This window comes from Cygnus atratus, chromosome 15 (assembly GCF_013377495.2).
Source record: "Cygnus atratus isolate AKBS03 ecotype Queensland, Australia chromosome 15, CAtr_DNAZoo_HiC_assembly, whole genome shotgun sequence".
Lineage (NCBI taxonomy): Eukaryota > Metazoa > Chordata > Aves > Anseriformes > Anatidae > Cygnus > Cygnus atratus.
In genome coordinates, this window is record NC_066376.1 from 10424802 (window position 1) to 10437553 (window position 12752).

A 12752-nucleotide genomic window follows, 5' to 3' on the forward strand; every position below is an offset into this window, starting at 1 on the left:
GGGGCGCCTCGGAGTACGGGCTGGGCTCGCCGGCTCTGCCTCGCCTGCCCAGGCGGCTCTCCCCGGGCTGGATGCCACCGGGCAGCCGCCTCATCCTCATCCTCCTCCTCCTCCCGGGCGGGGCTGGGCGGCGGGCTGAGGGAGTTGTGAGGGAGCAGCGCTCCGGGCCCCGCAGGGGGGCAGCGGAAGGTGGCAGCCTTCCACTCGCCCGCTGCCCTCCACGCCCCTCGCCCCCGCCGCACTCCGCCTCCCGCCGCCCGGCCCCCCCCCCGGCTCGCCCCGCTCCACAAGTGCCGCCCGGGGCTGCGGGGCTGCGGCACCGCCCGGGGCCCGGCCCGGCCCGGCCCGGCCCGCCCGGGGCTGTCCGCGGTGCTGAAGGGCTGAGTGAGAGCGGCCGGCCGGCCGGCCCCTGACGGAGCCAGCCCCTGTATGTTCGTATTTATGTTCAGCTCCTGGCGCAGCGCAGCATCCAGCAGCTCGAGCGGCGGCGGCGGCGGCGGAGGCAGCGCTGAGCCGGGGCTGGGAGGCAGAATGGAAGGTTTTCTTCGGCTGCTCTTCGGCTACTTGGTGGCGGACCTTCTCACGCTGGTGTGTCGGGCTCAGGAGAAAGCCGGCCAGCAGCTGGGGAGCTTCGTGGTGCTCTCAGGGGGGAACCACTCCAGCCTCGGGGAGCAGCTGGACCCCTCCGAGCCACCTCCCACCCCGGACTTCTGCAGGGGTTACTTTGACGTGATGGGGCAGTGGGACCCCCCCTTTAACTGCAGCTCGGGGGAGTTCATCTTCTGCTGCGGCACTTGTGGCTTCAGGTTTTGCTGCAAGTTCAAGAAGACGAGGCTGGATCAAAGCACCTGCACAAACTATGAGACGCCGCTGTGGATGAACACTGGGAAGCCTCCTTCCCGCATCGACGACCCTCTGCATGACCCCACCAGGGATAAAACCAACCTCATTGTCTACATCATCTGCGGGGTTGTGGCAGTCATGGTGCTGGTGGGGATCTTCACCAAACTAGGGCTGGAGAAGGCGCACAGACCCCAGCGGGAGCACATGTCCAGGTAAGGCTGAGTGCCAGGTAGCAGGGTCGTGTTGTGTCCCCTCCCCACCCTCCCCCTCTAACACACACACAAAAAGAAGAGAGGAGCCCGTGTGTTCCTGCTAAACAAACACCTCCAGCCAGGCAGGCTGCGTTCCCCTGCAAGGCGACCGACAGAGATACCAACTTCGCAGAGCTCCTGTGGTTCGCCAAGCCCGGGTTATCAAAGTGCACGTATACTGAGGAAGACTAGAAATAACTGGGGAGTCTGCACAGACAGCAGTCCATTTTTATCTGCAGCGTCTGACCCTCTCCCCAGTAAGATCCAGCAAGTGTTCCCACATACACTGTGCATGAATAGGAAAACAAAATCCTGCAACCAGCAACACTGAATTACAGAAAGCCTGATGGGTTCCCTCTTCTGACTGTTTCAAAGCTTGGAAAATGTTTTTACTTCTCAAATGAAGCATGTAAACAAATGTCATCTCACCCTCCCTCTCCAGCTGCAAAATGGTTTTGGCAGGACCTTCCTTACTCCTCCAACCCTTGCAAGTGTGTGAGCTATTTGTAAAATATCTGAGCTGTAAAAATGAGCCAGGGTAGAAGGAAAGAGGGATAACAAAATGGAAAAGCTACTGTAGAATTTCTTAATATTTTCTAGTTACTGTTGAGAGGTAAAAAATGGAATATGAAAATCTTGCATCCATATACGTGTGTTATACTCTATATCCACAGTGTAATGGCTGAGTTACATCAAAGAGAACCTCCCCCACCTAGAGTTAGGCATGCTGTGTGCCGTCTACTCCAGATCCTGGCTGCCTAGTGGTGGAGAGGCAGGTGGGCAGCTCGGGACAGAGCCCAGTGGCTTTAACAACATATTTCAAACCAAGATTGTCACAGCAGTTCAAAACCAAGGCATAACACATTTGTCAAGTTTGCAGTCTGTCTGATTTTTTATGCTAATCCCAAGCACATAAAAGTAAAGCAGATGGGGGAAAGGCATTGAAAAAGGCAAATAGCTCCACTAAAGAGTCTAAATCGATTCCAACATCTTGGGCAACTTCAGTGATGAAATGCAATTAAAAGGATGCCTTCTACTGGACGTGCAGTGTGGCAGAAAGCTTCCTCTTGCCCTGGTAATGATTGGGTTCACAATCTTTAAAGCTTAGATGAAGAGTCTTCCTCTGAAATAGAGCCCAAGAGACCAACTCAAAACCTGGAGCCATATTTTTTTTACTGAAGTTTCTGTATGTATTTTTGTTTAACAGCTTATCCTGAAATGAACAGGAAAAAGCCACCAAAAATACTCCTGCAAATGCATCACCAGTTCACTAGCAATTATTTGCTATTTTTAAACTGGCTGATATGGATACTACCGAGAACAAAGCACATCACAGAAATTTTAGTCAACTCAACACTGTATGTCAGTGGTAATTCTGCAAAGACAGTTTTCGTTGAGCAAGGTATACTAATCCTTTAGACATTTTGAATATTCTGCACTACAAAATTGAGAAAAAGAATACATGGATCCCAATTTCTTTTTAAAATCTTACTCTTAAACTAAGGAGCTGAAGCTTGTTTGGAAAAAGCTCTCCTTTGCTTCAGTCTATTTCTGTAGTGTCTTCATGCAGGCAAAAAGACAGGGCTTGTAACAGTTACAAAAACCAGGACAAAGTGAAGGTATAGCCTTCCCCTTCCTAGCTTAAATAGATCCCATTTTCTACTAACAGAAATATTCGCTAAAGAAGCTCTGTATATTGGCTATTTAAAGTACAGGTGTGAAGTATTCTGAAAGGATATTCTGTCTTAGTTTATGGAAAGAGAATTTTAGGGGATTGGAAAATCATTCTGAAATCCTTCAGTGATGTGTGCATAAAGATTAGGTTTCTGAAGTGGTTATTAGAAGGGTCATGTCTTACTCTGATTACTTAACACTGTCTGAGATCTTTCCTCACCATGAAAATGTTCAAGTCAGGATTATAGCAACTTGGAAAGTCATGATCACATGGAAAAACAGTCACCCACTCAGTACACATAATAGCTAGTCATGTTCTGAAAAAGCAGCGATATTGCTTTTATTTTTTTTTCCCCAAAAAAAGTTCTCACACTCCCATTACAGCTGCATGGGGTGGGTTTACCATTAATTGTAAAAGGAATTAATTTTTAAATCTCTTGGGCAATCTAAAAATCTGTTCATTGAGTGAAGAATTGAAGTAACCCCTTTGTCCTCGGATGTGTGTTTAACTGAAATATTCCATCCTAGTTCATTTTACACTACTAATGTTCTGCAAACGAGGCTGCAGTGCTTTAGAAACAAATAATTTATCTGTTTAAGCAGTTAATGGTACCAGCAATTAAAGTAATATCTAGCCTGTATTCATATTCACCATTTTTTATAACACACATCACTATAGTATCAAACAAAAAACAAAACCAGAAAGAACACCCCTTATGGTTTTTATGTACCGAACCTTATTAACAAGCAAAAGTGTAATGCACTGAAACTGTTAGGTAGGCCAAATCAGAAGGACTAAGTGTTACTCCATTTTGGCTGGCAGCAAGAAACACACGGAGGCTGATTTGTTATCTGTTTCCTTAGCTAAGATTGTCTCCTTTCCCTCCCCTAGCCAAAGTATACACAAAACACTGCAATCCTCTCCATCCTAGGAAAAGATTCACCTATGGAAGGGCTGGCATTGCTTATCAGAAAGGCAATGCATAATGTAAACTGATCTTTTTTATGAGGGCTGATTTTTTTAAAAGTGAACCAAATACAATTGGTGTAAATAATGTATTTCCATTTTTTATTTATATTAAAACATATGAACAGCTACCTGACACATGGGAATAAGAACGCTGACTTGTAAATAGGAAGCAAGAGTGTGCCACACATTAATTCCTTATATTATTTCATCTTATAGTCAGTAATCTGCTGCTGAAGTAAGACACGTGTGTGTTAGAGTGGTACAATATGCAAATAGAGGAAACTTCACAGACTCGGTGAGTGTAGTTTCTATAGTCTTTCATTACATTTTGTTTACTGCTATACCAAAACAAACCAAGAATGCTCTATTCATTTCCCTGATTTTTCCTGAAATATTCAACAATGAAAAAGCATTGGGAAAATGTACTTACGCAGTGAAAACAATCCATAGTAAAAAAAATCTCTACTGGGCAAGTCTATTTTAGAAAAAAAGGTCAACATTTATTCTTTTTTTAGGGAGTTTGTTGCCTCCTTTTGTTTTAAGCAAAAAGACTCCAAGTGTGGAACTACTGACGTTTTCTTTCTTGTTAGATCAGTGCTTTTCAGTAAAACACCTTACTGTTGGTATGGAACTGAAAATATGGAAGATGAAAATGGAGAGGGAAGGACAGTATTAACTCTACATGGCATATTTCCCTTTAGACATCACATGATAATACATTGTGTATATCATTCTCCCGTTGTTACTTGACATTAAAAGGAGATAAAGGAGATTAATGTTCCCTTGGGTACAGTGTCCAAGAGCTAAGCAGTAAGAGTAGGGTCCAAGCAGCGTAACTCCTTTACCCTCCTGCCTTCTAAGAGAGTAAGGGAGTAAGATGGTGTATGTTACCAGACATGGCAAAGGGAACGCATGTGGCAGAATCGTGTCTGAAAGGAAACAGAGAAAGGATCTGCCTCCTGAAGCAGACCTAGAAGCTCTGCTAGGCATATGAGGGCAGCATGTGCTTGCTGCTTAAGACTACAGCAATGGGACTTTTAGGCTCCCTAGTTAAAGTGGAGAATGCTCTCTCAAAAATTTGTAGAAAAGGAAAATGCTTTACTTTTGTTCCATGGAGGAGATTCTTCTGTAAATAAAGCTACACCTTTGTCTTCTTCCCTAATCCTTGCGGAGAATGTACAAACAAACCAGGAACCGAAAGAACAATATTTACAATCATACTCGTACTCTATAGATTTTTTTTTTAAAGCAGTGCTTCTGACAGCCTGTTAGCAGCTTTTCGAATATTATGAAGCATCTGAGCTCTTCTTTTATCCTTCACAATGTGCTGAGCTCACAAGTCAAGTCTTTTGTTGATCATTCAATAGGCATGTACCTGCAGCCAAAAATAGTCTGACTTGCCAAAATACTGAATCCTATGTGTGAAATTATTTCCCTCACAGGTTTTGACCCAGTTCTGGAGGCAAAATATGACAACTGACCTTTCATGAAATAACCTGTGTTTCAGCTTCTTCAGGCTTATAACCATAAGGGAAATGCATGGCTCCACATGTTTTTATAACATCTGTAAGTTATATTATATATCCAAAGAGAAAAATCTTGTGGCAAGAGAAATCCTGAAGTTTTGTGATGTTTGGATAGTTCTGGGGCATGAACTCACACGTAGGTAACATCACTTCTGTAATGCTACAGTCAATATCAATATACAGAACATACTGATATGGCTACCTGATTACAAGGTTATCTTGTAGCTTACATTTCCTTAAAAAATCATCAAATACAGCAAAGGTGTGGATAAAGATCCTCCACATATATATCATTTTTCAGTGGGACCTACTTTGTATGATGATATTCAGGTGAGACACATGCATGGAGGTATTAAAACATTCTGGTGGCCTATGCAGAATTTTTTGAAGCACACATCTGTTCAAGTATATTGTCATGTTCTAGGGCACAAAACTCCCTTTATCAATTACATTATATGGACAAATCCCTAAAAGAACCAAATACAGGTACAGCATTTCCTTTGTGCTTCAGTAATACGAGCTACCACACATTTTTAACTCTCCCTTACACCAGTGGAAGGTAAGGACAAGCTCTTTGTTATGTGACCTACTCTGCCCTGAGAAGATCGTACAACTTTGGCTAACACAGTACAAACATAGGTGCCATACTATTAAAAATACAACTTGATTATGAGAAGTTCCTTTTTCCTTAATACAGTTGGAGTTGGACAGCTCATTCCTTAAAACTGCTTCAAAAAAAGCCACCTTAAAATGGTAGGAAACTTAGTTGGCATTTTCACAGACAGGCAGCAGTTAATCTGCTATCACATGTGGTGTTATTTAAAGTCTACAGTGAACAATATTTACCATCAGATTAAGGGCAATGAGGAAAGCATTTCTGAAAACCCTCTCTCACAAAGTTGGGAAATACTAATCTATGTATTATGAGATCACACAGCTTTAACTCCCACATCCAAGTTAGGAACTTTCATTTGCCTTTCTTCCCTTCCCAGAAATTTGTCCAGCTGCCTCTAGAATAAGAATATTGATGTCAATAATTTCCTTTGTATAAAGAAATACTGCATAAATTGACTAGATATTGATGCTTTTGGTGCCCACGTATTCAAAACTATGTTTTTCAAAACAATGCTTTCCTTTTGCACCATTTTCTACCTACCTTTGTGAGATCTCTCCTAGTGAATTTTTATTTTTCTGCTATGTAGGCCAGCTCTGCTATTTCTGCTGTATAAGCATTGCTTCAAATGGGAACATTGCTCTGATACCATTAATCATTTGGTTGCTATCTCCTGACCTTTTACAGCATCAACAGAGTACTCTGTAACATGTTGATCACAACTGTAACTAATATTTTAATAACACAATGCTAGCCATAAACACAAGGAAACATCAGTATCATTCAGATGTGTACCAAAGCAATGTTCCTGCAATCTGAGAGCAAGCTCCAGCTCAGAATTCCTCTCTGTAGTTTAAATGAAGCTACTATTTAATATTTAAAAGTACAGTACTTCTTGATCAAGAAATCAACATATCACAGAAGTGCAGTGGAGGAGCTAGATGGCACTTGTTGTGGCTTTCACAAGTGAATGTGGTTATTTTTATTTATTTATTAGTTTATAAGCTAGTCTTCCTTGATGCAGTATCTGGGACATTGTATATAATTTTTGCAGAAAATTAAACTAAACTAAACTGGGCACAGTGCCCAGAAGATGCAGCCATTCCCCTAAAAACTAGCTCAAGAGATCTAAAAATTAGAGGCAAATAATGGTCAGTGCTGCGTTAACGTAAACAGAGAGGCCTTGCATGGAACCCTGAAGACCCTCGTGCCACCCACCATGTCTGTCCTTTGCCCAAGGGAACAGCTTCTGCAGGCGGGCCAGTTATTTTGTACCACTGAGCTTCAGCAGGTAGTTACATGGCATGTACCTAGGGGCTAATCCTGCTCCTAGTGGAGTCAGTGGTAGAAATCCATGGCCCAGCATCACAGAGAGGGGTAGGTAATGCCATGCTGAGAGCTTCAGAGCTTAAAATGTAGCTGATACAGGTGTGCATGCTTACCTACATGCCTGAGAACAGAGTTCTACTAGGCATGTTGCTTGGCAGTGAAACTAGTCTGGAAAAAAAATACACAAGCACAGGATGAACCCATCTCAGATACATGTCAGATACAGCTGCTGCCTGCAACGCTGCAGAACACCCCCCAACCACTGTCTGTTTGGGCCTGGCCTAACTTTTAGGACTCCTTTTGCTTGCTCTCCCTCCTTCCATAAAGCTTTCATCCTGTTTCTGAACTAGCTTCAAGGAAGCCAGCAGTGTTGCCATGCAAGCTTTGCTCCATCTTAATGATCAGGCTGCTGTCACAGAAATGAGAAAAGACAATTTTTAGCTCCCTTTCTGGATGGGAACAGCTTAAATCCCTGATTATGGCAGGTGCTATACCTACTGGACTGCTACAGTCAGGTGACCTTTCATCTTTGGTAATAATTTTCAAGGAAAATGGCCAAGATCTCTGTGTGGTGGGTGCTCTGTGCAGTTAGTTGCATGCATGGGAGTTAACCTCAACAGACCCTGCTGGGAATCTAGGTGTGAGGGTAACCGCAGGGGCCGGTGCTGAGCTGCTCAGCTGCCAGCTGAGTGCAGTGGCAGAGCTGCAGTGGCAGTCACCGAGCACAGGCAATGGCAGAACTCTGCTAGTCTCAACAAGCTAAAATTATGTTCCTACAGAGCCAAGACAGCTGAAGAACTTAACATGTCTATTAATGCTAGCACACTAAGGCAGGCTAAATAGCCTTAGGTGCAAAGTCTCATGATGAATCCGAGTCCTGATTTGTCCCGAAACATTATGATGGGCCGTATCTCAAACTAAATAAACTGTAAAGTATTGCAAATACCTTACATATTTTGCAACAGGTTTATTCTGATTTTGTTTGTTTGTTTTTCAGGGCTCTTGCTGATGTTATGCGACCTCAAGGTCCTTGTACAACAGATCATATGGAAAGAGATCTAAACATTGTAGTACATGTGCAACATTATGAAAACATGGATACAAGACCTCCTCCAAATAATTTACGTAAGTTGCATTATAACTATATTAATGTTTGGAATGCTGGCAGTAAAATGAGTACTATGGAATGAATATTGGTGGATGTTAAATGAGGATAGACGGCACAAGGATTCTTGCAAATTAGGAAGATTCTTTATCACAGAATTAGAAATATCTAGGATTTCCTGGTGCAAATAGTGCAACACTAACAGAAAGCGATTTTGATTAGAAAAAGAGTTATTGTTCTTATTTTAATTAGGTGTCTTGGTTGACTAATATTTGCTTTGTACTTCTGTCTCCTAACTGGTGTTTTTCTTCAGCTCATCAATCCATCCCTTATTCTATGTTTTGTTATATCAAAATAGAAATGGCTAAGCTTACAGCAAGATTTAACGAGACGTTTCATACAGCTGTAACACCCAATAGGAAAGTAGTCTCATTAGGCTGTTATATCATCTCTGCTAGTAAAATAGTTAAATACTTTCCTGGAGAGCATAAGGTTGTTTGTGGTTTTCACTTTCTCATTCTTTTCTGTAATGGAAATATGAGAGAAAGACTATTATTTTGTTTTAAATACTATTTTTATTCTGTGCCTGCTATTATGTTTGCTATTGAAGGCAAGGAAAAAGTACACCTTGGAGTTTCAGAGGAACTGTGGTGACATTTCAAGGGGTTCTGAAATCCTAGGCACCTTATTTCTCAGTCTTGTATTAGACCACAGTGCAGATCTTTCTCATGCTCAGATAAATTTTCCTTTCATGATGAACAGTTTCAGTGTAATTTTAATTTGCACGTGTTTATGTATTTTGTATTCATCTATATCATATATATGCATACATAGAAATTTTAGATGATATATTTACAATTTTAAGTTCAATATATTTGTCATTCAGGAAGGTATGGATTATTAGGCAGTGGATGGATTTATTCTGTGCTGTAGATCAAGGTAGTTGAGCATGTTACTGCAAATATACTTTCCCTGCACTGGTATTTGTGTTTTGAAACATTTAAACTATATGCACTGGTCTTTTCCTTATCTTTCTGTAACTGCAGAAAGCAGAAAATTTGCTTATAGCTGGGCAAAGAATTAGTTTTATTCAGACTGCACTGTGCAGTTATTGTGAGATTTTGTTGCTCCCTTCTTTTGGGGGAACAGGGTAAGGACAAAGAGAGAAAGAGATGATTCATGTGCTGCATGCACTCTTGATACTTGTTTTGTGGTAGAGGCTGACTGTGATTTCTTATGCACGTGGTTACAGGATAATAGGAGGGAATTAAAACTGTGACCTCTAATAAAGATACCACATATAGTGAGCTCTGAAATCTAATCTGTCTGCACTGCTCTACAGCTAAGTACTTCCACCTGGGTCTGTGCAGTTGTACAGTGCAGAGGGGGAGGTACCTACATGCTGCAGCAGAACAACTCTAATTGTGTAAAAACATGCCACTTCTCGAGGGGAACTTATGCTTCTCTCTCTCAATCAAAGGCGCTCTAACCCCTTTAAGCTCCTGTGGTTTAAGGAGGATATGCACTCTCTCTCTTTGCTCTGTGTATTAGCTCTTGCCTGATCTCTTCTCATCCTCCCTGTGACCATGTTTTCAAGGAGGAAAATGCAAAATGCTAATGAACTCAGGGTACAATTCTTTGTTTCTCTCACACATGAAATGTTTATTAAGAATCCCAGTTAATGAAGAGAGCCAGAAAGTAAATAGATTCTTACTGCATTGACTGTGTCTAGAATTTTGTAATTTCACACTGTTTTGCTTAAATCTTTGTATACTTCAATATACAATATACCAGAGCAGGTCTTTAAACTCATTAAGGTTCTTGGATTTGAATTCAAATTAACCAATATTCTATACGTTTACTCATTATTTTGTATTTGTTGCCACTATATTCCCTCAAACTCATCTAAAACATGACTAAATGACCTTGTAGAATTAGCCAATACATCACAAATGATTAAGGTGGGTTGAGTGCATGTGCATTTATGGTGCAGGAAAAAAGCTTTAGAAAGAAACATTATTAAGGCAAATACTCTAAGCCCAGTATCTTAGTGATTTGAAATTTTATAGTGGAGTTCTGAAACACTGCAAGAGCGGGGATGTTGCAGAAACATTGTCAGAGCAGTATTACATATTACTAGTGCTGAAAAAGTGACAGGCTTTTGGGGGTATATTTACAAGCAAATAAACCTGAATTCTATTCCAGATCTTTACTTATACAGAGAAAATGAAGTGGTAACAAAATTATAGAATCGACACTTTGGTATTATATAAATATATATTTTTAGGTTCTCTTTTCTAAGTTCTCCTTTCTATCTACTAGTCATCTCGAAACTTAAAAATGTGATGTACTTTTCACATTGGTCCGTAGATAAGAAGAGGGCAGGAGTAATTTATTAGGCATTATATACCATTTCCATATTGTGTCTTTCAAGATACTGTAGACAAACTTTTGAAGGCCAAACATTATTAAAAATGTTCTGATTTGAAGGTCCAGTTCCTGTTTCTGCCCTCTTGGAAAAAACATCTTGCTGATGCTGCCAGCTCTGAAAAGTGGGCTGGCAAACTTTGCATGGGACAAACTTTGCGTGACATCTGACACTGAAAATGAATGTGTTTTTATCCCTGGACTGCTTGTTACCAGAGAACAAAGATTTTCTAAGCTGCCTGCAGTAAGCACAGCTATTTGCCAAAACCAGCTGTGCAATGGAATGCCAAAAGTAGACATTTCTTTTCAGTGCCCTGCAGTCTAAGAAGTGCAGTTTACTGAGTTTCTTGTCCCTTCTTTTCTCATACTCAGAAAAGAAAAGCCATACTGGAGATTCTAGAAAAACACATATATATATACTTTTTTTCTGTGCCCATGTGAATCCAGACAACCTAGATGCTTATTAGTGAAAGCTACTTCGTCCTTAGTGGTAGATAGTTGCCATAATTTTCTTTCTATAATGTGCTTTCTTTAGGATTACTTTTCCATTATTTCACCTCATTTATGCACCTTAGAATGGAATAGTGCTTTGTAAACAAGCAGCAGTTATCTACCAAGAATCACAGCATTCAAGTTTTCTAGCATGGCATGTTAAATAAAATAAAATAGACATGTATATTAAAAACAAAACCAAGAGCAAACATTTCTGCAGAATTTGAGATCAGTTCTGTTCATCTCTATTTAACTTTCATGAACCTTAAGAAAGCAGCAGCATTCAGGATTTCGTTTTTCTACTTATTGTGTTAGCAGTCAGCAATTTATTTTAACTTGTTGGGATTATAATAATAGTGCAGCAGGAGCTAGGAGGCTTTCTAGCTACATCCCTCATTTCTGGAAGGTGATTACTACTATTATTTCTAATTCATAATATATGATGGCACAGTGAAACAAATACTTGTTAGTGCTATCCACAGTCACTTTTCCTAATGATCAGTAAAAGTTTGGTTAATATCTCCTCAATAATAACTGGCCTTGCGCTCATATATTTAAAGCATTTATGCAGAGTTCAAACATAGAGCTGACTTTAAAGGGTAGACAATTCTAGATTATGATGGTTTTAAGGTGAAAAATGCTAGCTTTTACTTAGCTTGACATGTGTAAGTTATTTCTTCATTTTTAATTTAACATAAAAAAGAAAGGAATTGCAAACACACCACTGAAAGCAGGAAGTGTTACTGTATCAAAATAGCTGGTTTTAATACTGGCCAAGGATTTGCAGCACACGTGACTAAAATGACTTTTTCTCTTCTTAAATATATGCAAGGGAATAATGTGTTTGCTGCTGCATTTGATTGTCAGTTGTCCTCGATACTTACTGACTACAAATGCTAATGCTGAAAACAAAGCTAAGGCGTTTCTGTAACGGGTGCCTTATGATAAGTTAACTTTTATTATTTCTTTGTGCTGAGACAGTAAACGTGTAAAGAGGAGGGTATTTTTTGAAGTTCTCACATATTAGAATAAACACTCTGCATTGTGTATTCCTGTACTTCCCCCATGGCTGTAAGTAGAAGCTCAGCCCCTGTTTTCCAGTGAGAGAAACTGTCACCAGTTTGACACTGTGAAAATACAGTTAGAATGTGCAAGAGTTTTTCTGCAGTCTTTTTCATCCCTCATGAATATGCTTTTTTGTTGTTGAATGCAGAGCTCTTTGGCAAACTAATTATTTTTATGTTTAACTTACAAATATAACATCGTCTGATATAAACAAGTGTATGGTTTTGCATTGCATTATCTAAGCCCAATTCCTACTGACATGAAACACTAATTTACTTACTTGTGTAATAACAAAGAAGTAGTCACAGAGGACATGAGGTATTACTCTAATAATATACTTGTGATGGTAGGGGCCTTGAAGCTCTACTAAAAACATTGTTCTGATGGAGGGATGCACAATGCAAAGGACTGAACAAATAACTATCTTTGGCCTCATTGGTATCTAGGTTGCTTGATT

At 40.6% G+C, this 12752-nt stretch overlaps 1 protein-coding gene across 1 annotated transcript in view; it reads left to right on the forward strand.

Moving 5' to 3' along the window:
- The first annotated feature begins 441 nt into the window (after positions 1–441).
- Positions 442–12752, forward strand: part of SHISA9 (shisa family member 9) — a 175456-nt gene continuing 163145 nt past the window's right edge. The window contains exons 1-2 of the mRNA XM_035548986.1: positions 442–1055; positions 8204–8331. Coding sequence (XP_035404879.1) covers positions 442–1055; positions 8204–8331 — 742 coding nt within the window. The remainder of the gene's footprint in view (positions 1056–8203; positions 8332–12752) is intronic.